Here is a 12724-nt window from a genome sequence, read left to right as displayed (position 1 = left end):
AAAAGCTTGTGAATACCTAAAGCATGCTAAAGCTAACTAATAATAATAATGGGTGTGTCATGTATAGAAGTATTAAACAATAGGGTTTTTATCAGAAAGCACAATTTAAGACTTTCAGGATCAAGCTGACTTTGACCTTGATTGTAGTGACAACAGTTTTTATGTTTTTACTTTACAATCAGGCAGGATAAATGCATATATACATGTTCTAAATGCTTTTCATTTCTACAGTCCAATTGTTTCAAAGTAAAGGATTTCATGTCTCATCTGGCATTTAAGAAAGTAGTTGAAAAAGCACCTTGTAACCTTGCCAGCCATCACAGAGAATGCCTGTAGCACTTCTTCGGAGAGTTTCCTTTCTGTAAATAGAGTATATGCACCCACCCAGATAATGCTGTATCTTGCCTCTTTATGTTGGCCTTGACAGAGGAGACAAATCCTTATGTTAGCAGTGTCAGACTTTCATGCACAAAAACCAAAAGTGACACAGCGCCCAGGCAGTTTGAGGCTATAATGTGCCGCTGCTGGCGTTTTACTATCACCGTGCTGTATATGTTTTAGCTTGTATACAAAGAAAAAGAGAACCTTGTGGTCCTCAAAGTCTAGGTTGTGCTTTCCTTGTCCATTAGCCCTGTTGTCCCCCATGTCCTCCATTTATTTATTTTTATTCTCCTTGCCCTTTTTTCCTATTTTTATTCGTTCATTTTGAGGTCTCTCCAGAGGACTCTGTAAATGGTTTAACATCCCAGTTGTTACTTAAACAGTATGGTCTGGGCCCCCTTCTTTGCTCTGTGTGTATAGAGGAGAGAGCACGATCCTCAAAGGTCAACCGGGGCCCCTGGCACTCGGGCGGACACGTCAGGTAGCACCCCATTTCTCTACACTGGTATGATGAAAATCATGGTGATTTTTATGAATACTAGAAAGTTCACAATATTCATTTGTAATGATAACACCATTGCTTATGGCAATGTGTTTACTGCTGGTTTGTAGTCTTAGGCTGTCATGATAAGGTTATGTTAATGCTTAGCCTTGACACGCACCTCCCCCCTCCCCTTAGCCTGTTGTCTTGTTCCATCAAAGTAGTAAAGGTAATGTAATGACACATACTTCAGCACAGAAGAAATGCTAACCTTGTCTCTGCTACAGAAGGTTGTAATCAGTGCACTCCATTTTGTTTTGTCATCATCCATCAACACCACTTCTGCCTCAGTCATTTGATTTAATGCAAAATGTGTATCAGTCTAAAAGGCTGGCACAGTTTCAGCATGATTTCTTCTTTAGAAATTAGTTGAATGTCCTGAAGAGAGCTGGCCATGACACGTTACCTTTAGCAGTACAGCTACCAGTTTAAAAAACAAAAAATAATACTTGAATGTGGACAGGATACAGTGAAGGCACAGATGTACTGTGTAAATCATGCAAACTTAACACACCTGACAAAGAGGCCAAGGAGCAATCATACACTGAGCTTTGAAAATACTGCACACATTTCTTCATTGGCATAGCAGTTGCATACATACATACAGTACATACAGTACAGGCCTGGATATATATATATACTGTAACACAAGCTTAGCCCATGAGCTACATGTGCTGGACAACTGTGTTTTGGAATTACACGAATATCTCATTGTTTTTTCATATGAACACATTTTCCATATTGTCCACAAGCTTGTCAGCGCTGAGAAGGAGCAGAGTTAAAGAAAGCTTTATGCACAGAACAGCTATGTTTTACCCAGACGTTAGATAATCATTGCCAGTTTTGTGGAGTCACCGTCTCTCATGGCCTCTCTGCTATGAATTGTATGCTTCCCTGCACTAGTCCCATGACAACACTCATGACAGATTTTTCCCTTCAAGCAGATAATCTAAAACATGCTTGCTCTATGACTGTAGGCTGAGCTCCTATGAGGAGGAAGTGTACAGTATGTGCCTATAGAAAGCTCATTATCCACAACATGCAGTAGCAGCTTTTCTCAGACATTCAGCCCAGGGACTAGTTATCCTGTATGGGCTGCACAGGACTCTACTCGCTCCCATAATGAAATTACCAATTAGGCAGGCAGGTGAGGATCACTTCCGTTACAAGTGGTATTTGTTACATGGCACCACATCATAGAATTTTGTAAACACCCTTTTTATATTTATATAAGTAAATGTTGTAAATGCTCAAACTAAGCCCAAGGTGATTTGTATTGAGACATTTTATGTACACTTTATTGTATAAATAGATTATAAATAAGGTAAATTTTTATGTGCAGGTATTTTACGCCATATTATTTATTAGTGGGCACATTTTATTCTATGGATCTGGGTAATAGTGAGCCGAAGTGAAACCAGAACTTGCGGGTTCTGGAAGAAGGAAAAGCCCATTCAAAACCTCACTGAGATTTCTAATCTGTCTACTAAGTAAAAATCCAGCCTTGGAACACAGCCATTTTCAGTAGTATGCTATGAGTCTCACTACATTATCTTACAATATAATGATATATTTCTTTAAAACCACAAAGTATTGACAGTAGCATAATATTTCTGCTTTTACCTGGCTTTAATTAACACCATTTCTCAGAAGCCTGACCCCATGAGGCTGAAATGTCACCAGCTGAAGCTGGTCGACTGGCGGGAGAATTGAACTAAGGTCCCGAATGAAAAGATGGCTGTAAATATTACAAGCGTAATTTTATTTTTATTTTTTTACAACTTAAAAAGTTGAGAGTTGAGACTAATATCAGAAACATATGGTTACTGTTGTGCTACATCAATGTATAATTTGTGTACTGCAAAGTAAATTAATTAACCTTGTTAAAACCACAACTTTGCCATAACTTTTGTAGCTGTTGGTGGCTTGATATAGAATATGAAATCAAATCCATGTGCTTAGTTTTCTTACAATGACCAATGAAAAACTGCTAAATGAGAGATTGCATAGAGTCACTTGAAGCTGGTGGAACAGAGATTAACAGGCTGATGTGAAAGGACTTCGGCTCTCTATAATGCCACCCTATTATATTTGTACAAAAAACAATTTTTGTTAGAATAAATCTTGTTAATAAACATCTTAAAAGAGTAAACCTGTTAAACTGACAAAACAAGATGCATTAAACAGGCCTCTGTTTATATTTTGCATTATTATAAACATTAAGTTGTTAATTTGACTGTTTACTTTTTTTATACTTATGAACACTAAGTGTGAAATTGTTCAGTTAAGTAAATTTCTTTATGATTTTCAGCATCATGTTCTGTGACATTGAAGAGGACATGTCTAATAACTCCTTAAGGAATTAGAGTATTTATTTTGTTAGTGGGCTTTTTCCAAACAGGCTGGCTCAACAGTGACATATTTTGCTCAACAATAAAAGATATTTTAATGTTACTTTTAATTTTCCCAGTTTTTCAGACTGGGTCCAGAGAGTTTATTAGGTTTTCACCTTACTGTCAGCATTATGTCATCACCACACATTCCTAAAATAGTCTCCTATCATCGCCACCACCATCCACCGCTTAGAGTCTGTGTTAGAGACAACGACAAGGTTAGCATTTCCAACTGCCTCTTTTTATTTTCTGCCTTTTTTCTTTAAGCCTTGGATTTTGTCCTTTCTTTAACATGTGTAAAGCATAAAGTGGTAATGGCACAATGATTATGAAGTATACCTCCTCAAATTTACTTTCTGCCTTTGTATTTGTTCTTATGTATTTACCTGGCTCAGGTGAGATGCAGCTGGAGTTTTGGATTGAGTTGGCTTCTGTTCAGTCAGCAGCTGATAAAAGCAGTAAATGGGGATAAAATGTAATAAAGTGGGGAAAAAAAGAAATGTGAATCAGTTTAATTCAACATGTAAGAGTAAATGAGATGGGACTTAGAGTTGGGGTTAGTTTGGGGAGAGATGGGGAGGTCAGTCCTTCACCTTCCATCTCTTCTCCATCTACCTGTTGAGAAAGTGGGTTGGTGCGGGTGGTTGATGGGGTTGGGGGTCGATGTGACTGCTGCTTGTGTGTGACTGTGGTACAGAAAAGCCTGTGTCTATTTTAGGGCTTTACTGTAAAGCTTTCACCCCTGCGTGATTGGGTGGGAGACCCCCGCCATCTGAGCCCCCCATATCTGCAGACTACTAACTGCAGCGGGGAGGAGCTGGAGGAGCTTTGCCCCTCCCTCGTGAGTACACGCCATAGACGCTACTTCCTTCTACTTTCCTCTTTTTCCTTCTTCCTCTTTTTGTTCTTCTCTTCTCTTCAACAGACCTGTGTCACCCTCTCTTCTTCACGCAGTTGCCTTAACCTAGGGCTCTGTTTCACTGAGAGTAAATGTGATTCTCGTCTCTTTATAGACTTGCCCTTGTCTTAGATGTTTTCTGCAAATGGCCATGTTTTATTTCTCTGGTACATCGTTTGTATCAGAACTTACAAAAGATTTGCACCAGTGGTGGAAGAAGTACTCAGATCCTTTAAGTAAAAGTAGCAATACCACACACAATGTAGAAATACTTTTAGTGAAATAAAAGTCTGCATTCAAGCTTATGTTTTCACAACCAAATATGCTTGAAATACTGAAAGTAAAAGTGCTCATTAAGCAGAATGACACAGTACACATTAATGTATATTATATTATTAGATTAACTGAATAGCTGGTAATGTGGAGGTAATTTAACGACACTATAAACTTATAGTTTGAATTACTGATGGGTAGCTTGTGAATTTGCCAGTGGGGATCAATATATCAACACCACCAGTGATTTTCCTCTGCTCACTGTCGGTGTCTGTCGGTCCTGGATCAGCTCACTTGTCTGTGCCATAGCCCTCCACTGTTGTTCAAAGACAATTAAAAAGACATCTGGGAAACGCACCACTGCACTTAATGTTGCCTCATTATGAAACAACAGACCTTGATATTTGTTGAGAATTCAGAGATCTCGTGCACGGGCCTTTGACTCTTGGTCAAGGTTTTGGCTGTTTTGATCCTTTGGGTTGACATTTTTACAAAATATCAGAGTGTGTGTTGTTTTTTTTAATGAGAAAACGTCACCCAGTGCAGCGGTGTGTTTCCCTGGTGTGTTTTTAATTGTTTTTGAACAACCATGGAGGTTTATGGTACAGATGAATAAGCTTATCCAGGACTGAAAGACATTGACCATGAGTAGAGGTTGGTTGTAGTCTCTTATGGGGAGTGTTGATACTACTGTTAACATAGAAAATGGCCAGCCTTGTCCTTTACTCTGATACTGAAAAGTATCCAGTAACTAAAATGATCAAATTAATGTAGTGGAGTAAGAAGTACAATATTTTATGAAGTCGAAGTGTGAGGTAAAAAAAATGAAAATACTCAAAGGACAAGTACCTCAAAATTGCGATTAAATACAGTACTTGAGTAAGTTACTTACTTTCCACTGTGCAGTGTCATTCCTTGTAAAACGTTCAGACAAGCACATTGACGAACCCATCTGCTTAATATTGCTTTGCACACATTTCAAACAAGGTAACATTGAGATTGGCTATAAAAGCAGATGGGCATATGGAACATGGTTGCCCACTAGCATTTGGAACTAAACGCTGCACTACATTTTATGTCATAGACCTTCCTCTTAAAACCTGCTAAATAACCGAATAATCTCCAGACACCATCCTGTGTCTTTCTGCTGTAGTAGTTGGGCTTGTCGGCCTACTAACAGGCCGTGTGTAGTGTGGTTAACTGGTTAGTTAAATGTCTCAGAATAAACACAAATGCATGAAATTTCAGTGAGAGCATTCATATTAAGTTATAAATTCAGAACTATGTCAAAACAAAGACTCAAACTCACTGTGTGGTGACTTGAAGCTGTGTAGCGGCAGAGCTGCTTGTCAAACAGGGCAGCAGTCAAGAGGAGTATTTGAAAGCACATTTAACGTGTAATTGTGTTTAAAAAAGACCGCCTCTGTAAGCTCTTTAAAATGGGCTTATGCTGTAATTGAATTATTTTTATTAGAATGACAATAGCTCTCATTAGCATTTAAAAGAAAAGATTCAGACTGCAGTGTAATAACAGTCTGCCACAGTCAGAGGTCTAAAATGAATTCTCCTGCTTGGCATAATTTCTTAGTAAACAGAAAAAAACCCTCATCTTAAGCTGCTGGCTTCATGCACTGTTGTAGTTTTAAGAAACCTAACTCCAGGAAGAGAGCTGTTTGGTTTACATGCACCTGAGTGGCGTTTCACATGAAGAGGATCAGTGTGTGAATGGAGGAGCATGCATATTTGTTAACAACTCAATTAATGATTCCCCCCCCCCAATATAAAATTAACACAGACATGGTCTGAATCAATCTGTGTAATAATAATCTATTACTGTATTGAATTCAAATAGCTCATCAACATGATCCTGTTTAGTGAAGTGCTTTCTCGCTGTCCTTGCACAGTATAGAATAATTAGTGTAGATGATTAGATTATGTTCTTCCGGCTGCCTCTGCATCTGCCTGAACCTCTGACTTCCTGAATTTCCCAGGGTTCACCGCCATCACAGCCACCAATCCCATCTGGCTAATCAAGACTCGTCTGCAGCTGGATGCCAGGTGAGGAACCTCAAACCTTAGTGTCCTGAGCTTCAATGCAGTTGTGGAAGAAGTCCTATGACTCATTCATTTTCCAGTAATAATGTAATTAGACTTTAGTTGGACAATTCTTTTTATTGTTACAGAAACCGAGGTGAGCAGCGAATGAATGCATTTGAGTGCATGCGGCGAGTGTACCAGATGGACGGCCTGCGAGGTTTCTACAGGGGAATGTCAGCCTCATATGCTGGCATCTCTGAGACTGTTATCCATTTTGTCATCTATGAGAGCATCAAACGTAAACTGCTGGAGATCAAGGCCAGCACTAGCATGGATGAAGAGGAGGAGTCTGTCAAAGATGTTTCAGACTTTGTGGGCATGATGCTTGCAGCGGCCACCTCTAAGACCTGTGCCACCACCATTGCCTATCCTCATGGTAACCTTCTGTCTAACTCGCCTTAAGCTTTTTTTTTTTTTTATGCCGGTGTGCTTTTGTTTTGTCAGCAACCCCCCTGAAAAGACCAAAATCAGTGGCCTGTTAGTCAAGGATTTCTCATCACTGAAGAAATAACAAGTGTAAAAAAGGATTAATGTGCTAGTGAGTATTAATAGCGGGAGGGACCGAATCACAGTAAACTGCTGTTTACTATAAGGAAGGAACATGTCAGTGGGTGCCGTGTTTTAGCTGGTGCTCTTAGTAGTTTTTGGACAGAAATGAAGTGCACCACTTAAAATGCCATATCTGACAGAACTTGGTAGTTTTTTTTTTTTTCTTGGTTGATGGTTTTGGACTTGCATTGTATTTAGTGACAAGAAGAAAAATGTGGAATATCTCCAACCTTATCCCTTTAAAAGGCTAATTCAAACCAACAACTAACAGCCCTTACTGTATTTAACACTCTGCTCTCAAATTCCAGAGGTGATTCGAACACGGCTACGAGAAGAGGGCAGCAAGTACCGCTCCTTCTTCCAAACTCTGCTGACAGTACCCAGGGAGGAAGGATATCGGGCACTGTACCGTGGCCTAACCACCCACCTTTTCAGACAGATCCCCAACACCGCCATCATGATGTGTACCTATGAAGTGGTGGTCTACCTGCTTGGCCGTTAGCTCACCAGGACTGTCTCCTTCCTGTTTAGAGAAGGAGATGGAGAGAAGAATGCCCTTTGGCATGTCAAAATGAAGACCAAAGGAAAACCGAAGATGCTATAGTGTACCAGGAAAGAACAAATGGAAAACGCATGAAGGAAAAGCGAGGAAGAATGCCATGTGTTACTATTTCAGCACCAGCACCACCTCCATTTCCCTTGATCAGAGTTCTGAGGCAGATGGAGGGTGCGGTTCACAGAAGAGATAGAATGTAGGCACTGACAGGTAAGATACAGGAAACAGATGGTACCTCTGAATAAGAAGATTTAAGCACATTTCAGTACCTTGACAGGCAGGGCTTTTAGTTTGCGACCTCCATGAATGAAGGCTGAAAACAGTCTTTTTTCATTCTGGTAGGGATAATACAGTACATGAAGGGGGAATGCTTGGAGGCAGCTGAACTCCTAATGAAAGATATCTCACTGTAGGTCACTTTGAATAATCCAATAATCTCTGCACTTGCTTCAGTGCTGTGACGGTGCTGTTGAGGAATGTTAATTTAAGTTGGAGTGTCAGAAGGATGTTTTCCTTTGAAAAGCCACATAAACCACCCATCTTTGCACAACAGGAAGCATGGCTTCGAGCATTCCCCCCTGAACACAGCTGCCCCCCAGACCAGTGCGCACTCGCTGGCCAAATACAATGAAACGTTGGAGAGCTTGTGATGGCCTGTCACTCACAGACCTGACTCAGACACTAGCTAGTGTTGATTAAGAATTTGTTGAAAAGTTGACTTTGATTCCTGATGGTGATGTGCTTTGGCTCTAGTTGGCCTTCGGTGTTGACGCCGTCTTTGTTAAAACTGAAATATTATCTGTGTACAAGGCCAAGTTCTTCCTGTGCCCAGTCACTGCTCAGGACTTGTATGAAAACCTGAGATCAATGTGTCTTTTTAAGATGTAAAGTGAGTGACTATCCAAGACTGAGTATCTACTGTTAGAGTGCCACTACTTGAATTTAATGTGATGGTGTGAGGAAATGTTGGAACCAGGAGAATGTTGATGGCGTTTCACCATCAACAACCCCATAACCTGTTTGTGTGTGTCTAACATGTTGATCATACTTTCACCGTGATGACTAAGAATGTGTGTTTGTGCATCTGAAGTCATGCAGGTTGACATGCATAATAAATATCCCCTCCACATTTCCCTCCACTTACTATTAAACGTACAAGACACTGCTGGTAGGAATGTGGAAATGCTCCTGTGTGATATATGGAGTGTTCATTTCCCATTTTCTTGCCAGTCCTTCCTTCCAGCGGCTTCCAACTGACCTGATAACATGCACTTTTGTGGCCTTTTAAGGCTTGTTCTTTGCATTTTATTGTTTGGACAGTTTAAACCTGTACAATGTAAAAGAAAAAAAGTATTACTGTATATTAAAATAGTATTTTGTGCAACTGTTCTTACTGCAGAGATATTGTACAGTTTAGAGTTCTAGTGTAGTTGTGAAGGATGTCCAAATGTGTTAATGTAATATAGATGCTGTATATGCATATGATTTTTCCCCCTCTAGGTCCATGTGTAATCATGTTGACAAATATTGATATTGTGTGAATGATTTTTCTTAGTTCTGTTTTCTCTGCATATGTACATTGCTGCAAGGTGTCATGCAAACATTTGTGCTTATATGAAAGCTAATGCTGCAGGACAAATAACTTTCATGTACATATTTGTGCTGGAGCATTGGTTAGTCTTTTTTTTTTTTTTTAGCTTTCATTAAAAAAAAGGTGTTCTGTTATTCAAAGTGTGAATGTTTCCGTCATATGTGAAGTTTACATTGTTCCTCACTCTGTCAGATTGTTTTAGTTCTTACAGCAACATAGTTTTGAGTTTAAAGATCCAATTGTTTTCAGTGTGAGAGTTTCACAGTGAGTTGGGACTGTTTGTGAATCTGAGAGAGCCAGAATTTTCTAAGGTAATCTGTTCACCCCCCCTTAAGCAGTAAGTTAGAAAATTCACATTTTGGCACTTTTTTTTCTCCAAATTATATCCAAGCACCATATCATGTTTTTCCATTGAATATACTATTATCACAACATACTTGTACATTTAAAACAAAAGCCTTCTCAGAAGGAAACGGGGTCTGTAACTTGTAGTTATTGATTTTCAGTCTGCATTGACATGTTGCTAGCCAGTTTTTGCTGGTGGTGCTTTAAAAAAACATTGCTGACTCGTTTTAACGTCCATGTTTTCCTATCAAACACTAATAGCTTTTATGTCTTTGCTGTAATACTTGAGGTTAAATTACTAAAATGTTACATGAACAGATAACTGGATAAACAATGCAAACATTTCACTTTGTTTTTTACTTCTCATTTCAGTGTCTGTATGTAATTCAATATTTTCATCCTGCATCCAGGATGCAGCCTCAAGTTAGGGTTGGATGAGACCTGGAAGGTGTGTGTATGTATGTATTTATATAATTTGCCAACTCAGTCGATGTATTTTGTTTATTTGTGTGCTTTTTAAACAACAGTAAATAAAAAAATCCATTTCAAACAAATTCTAGCAGTGTCTTTAGTATTTGATGTGCACTTTCTTGGAGTTTGTAGCCTCAAGAAGCTGCTTTGGTTTAGAAGTCACTTTAATGAAAAATCACAATATTTGATCAATAATGTGTACATACGGTTCTATCTACAGTCTGTGCTGTGGAGCAGCTTGTAGTTGCGCACTGGCACCATCGGGAGGCGCCAAATAGCTCCTGATAGAATTGACTTGATTGAATTCACAGATTTTAGTTATAAGGATAATAATAATTACCTTTATTGGCCAAGTATGTTACACACACAAGGGATTTGTTTCCGGTACAGAGCCGAGGCAGTCATCTGCGGCGCCAACTCAAACGGTGGCTCTAACCAAACGGGGGTGGGGGTTCAGTGTCTTGCCCAAGGACTCTTCGACATGTGGACTGCAGGCACCGAGATTCGAACCTTCAACCTTCCGGTTGGGAGACGACTACTCTACCCTCCGCAAATGTCGTACGTAAAACTTTATTTAATTACACCTCGGTTATTGAAAGCCAGAGTCTTTCCTATCGAGACACGCGCGCACTAACTCTGGTCCACGTATAATACCACTGTGCACTGGCTGAGGGTCACAGGCGCCAGTCCCAGCTGACAGCCTGGAGAAGTCCACAAGCTGGCTGCGCTCCATTTGGCCGTGCTGGCATGCCGGTTGTTATGTAGCAGCAAGGGCGGGGAAACCCCTTTGAATGGAGTGCGGGCGACACCTGAGGTGGCTGATGTGACGCTGATCTTCGTCACCTAATAAACAATGGATGGTAATTTGAGAATAGCTGTTGTAAAAGCCCTTGTTAATATCTCACAGGATGAGCCAGATATCAATCTGAACAATGCCATTCTAGCAAGTTTTAGTCCACACTTACCTCATACTGTATCTTTTCATACAATGCAACTCACTGTCTCTGTTTTTAAGTTACACAAAGGGGATACTAAAATGTTGTTTTTTAAAATAGTCAAATTAAATATTGTCCAATCAGCCCAGGTACTAAGACATCACCATACTGTAAAATGTGATTTTATGTTACTCAATTTGAACCAATCATCATTTTACAACAATTAAGGTCAAGGAATCAATTTTCAAGCTCAACATAATATTTTTAATTAATATTAAGATTTTCAGATCTGTTATGTTTTGTTTAAACAATGTAGTCTGAATTTGAGATTTTACAACATTCCAGTGCATTGATCTTGTAGTTAAGGGCTAATTTACCTCGAATTATCAACCAGCTGATTTCTGTGAAGCATGGGCTAATGTTACATTCAATTGCTGTCTGAGGACTAGAAGTAGTTAGTGTTTAAATGGTTTTGTGCTGGGAGTAAAAAAAGAACATGAATCGGAGAGAATAGTTTAAAATAGTTGTAAAATATTTTCTCTTCCTGCAGGTTTTTCTTACAGATTTGGTTATGAACAGCAGTATGCTATAATAGCAATAGTAGCATTAGTAACAGCTGTAGTGCTAGTAGTAGCCTACTGGTATTCTTTTGTGCGGCTTTAATAGTTAGGACATCGAAAATAAAAACGTACGAACAGCCTATGAATGCACCACCAAAGTCTGAGCCAATAGCGTTAGAGTAGAACGTATGTTGTGGTGGAGTCGACCAATCAGAGCTCGCGGTTCGAGTAAATGGACACTTAGCGTCGGGGCTCCGGCTCCCTGGAGGTATTGACCTGCTATTTGGTCTACAGCAACAAAGAAATCACCGCTACATTGCTGAAACACATCTAACGGCGCTGGAATACGTTACTTTGTCCTCGCTTCCTTTTACTTCGCAGAGAAATGCTCAGAGAAAAGTGTCGTTTGGCGGCCAGTTGAATTTCTGTTCGGTGAGTGTTTCCCCGTTTACCCCGGATGAGCTCCCCGCAGGATCTGGAGCAGTAGGTTGCGTGTAGTGAGCATCCAGTGTTTTCCTTCAGAAAGTATCTTCAGTTCATTTTGAATAACCGATTGATTGATCACCTCGAAACGACTTCCTGTAGTAGTCACTTTAAAATTTTGCTTCTTGTCACATGTGCTTAAGTTCTCACAGCGACATCAGAAACATAGCTTCGCGTTACCAGAATTTGTGTGAATATATGTGCAGCATGATGTGTGTGTATATTTATAAGGCAACTTCTGTGATATTACGTCATAACTTAATGGGATGGAAAGGATGACTGCGTCTCTGTATTGCCTGAATGGTTTATTAAACACATTTTGAGTGAGTGATAAGGGATGTGTATTCTAAATAAGAAGAAACCATGATGCATTCAGCATAGGAAACTGCAAAGCCCGTCTGTTAATCGATTTTTTAATCATTGCTTATCTAAATTGTGAGTTGCTCAACCTAAAACCAGGTGTTTCTAACTCGGAATGTTTTTTACCCCTAAAGAAAGACAGTAATCTAGTATTCCACAATAAAAGAGCAGAGATAAGATAAAAGCTACGTAATTCTAACAATGGTTTTCATTGATTATTTACACACTTAAGCGATAAATCACTTAGTCTGATGTAGAAAATATTGAGTGTTTCTGTTGTGATGTCCTAAA

The 12724-nt window shown here is 39.5% G+C and overlaps 2 protein-coding genes across 2 annotated transcripts in view; both read left to right on the top strand.

The window, feature by feature from the left end:
• Nucleotides 1-10138, top strand: part of slc25a36a (solute carrier family 25 member 36a) — an 18971-nt gene extending 8833 nt beyond the window's left edge. Inside the window, exons 5-7 of the mRNA XM_020616065.1 lie at nucleotides 6478-6544; nucleotides 6670-6959; nucleotides 7441-10138. Of these exons, the coding sequence (XP_020471721.1) occupies nucleotides 6478-6544; nucleotides 6670-6959; nucleotides 7441-7634 (551 nt within the window). The 3' untranslated portion in view covers nucleotides 7635-10138. The remainder of the gene's footprint in view (nucleotides 1-6477; nucleotides 6545-6669; nucleotides 6960-7440) is intronic.
• A 1643-nt stretch (nucleotides 10139-11781) lies between these two features.
• The window catches only part of spsb4a (splA/ryanodine receptor domain and SOCS box containing 4a), an 81677-nt gene continuing 80734 nt past the window's right edge, over nucleotides 11782-12724 (top strand). The window contains exon 1 of the mRNA XM_020616129.1: nucleotides 11782-12022. The gene's annotated coding sequence lies outside the window, so the exon portion shown is untranslated. The remainder of the gene's footprint in view (nucleotides 12023-12724) is intronic.

The sequence above is a fragment of the Monopterus albus genome, unplaced genomic scaffold, assembly GCF_001952655.1.
Source record: "Monopterus albus unplaced genomic scaffold, M_albus_1.0 scaffold172.1, whole genome shotgun sequence".
In the NCBI taxonomy this organism is placed as follows: domain Eukaryota; kingdom Metazoa; phylum Chordata; class Actinopteri; order Synbranchiformes; family Synbranchidae; genus Monopterus; species Monopterus albus.
This window is presented reverse-complemented; position numbering and strand designations above follow the sequence as displayed.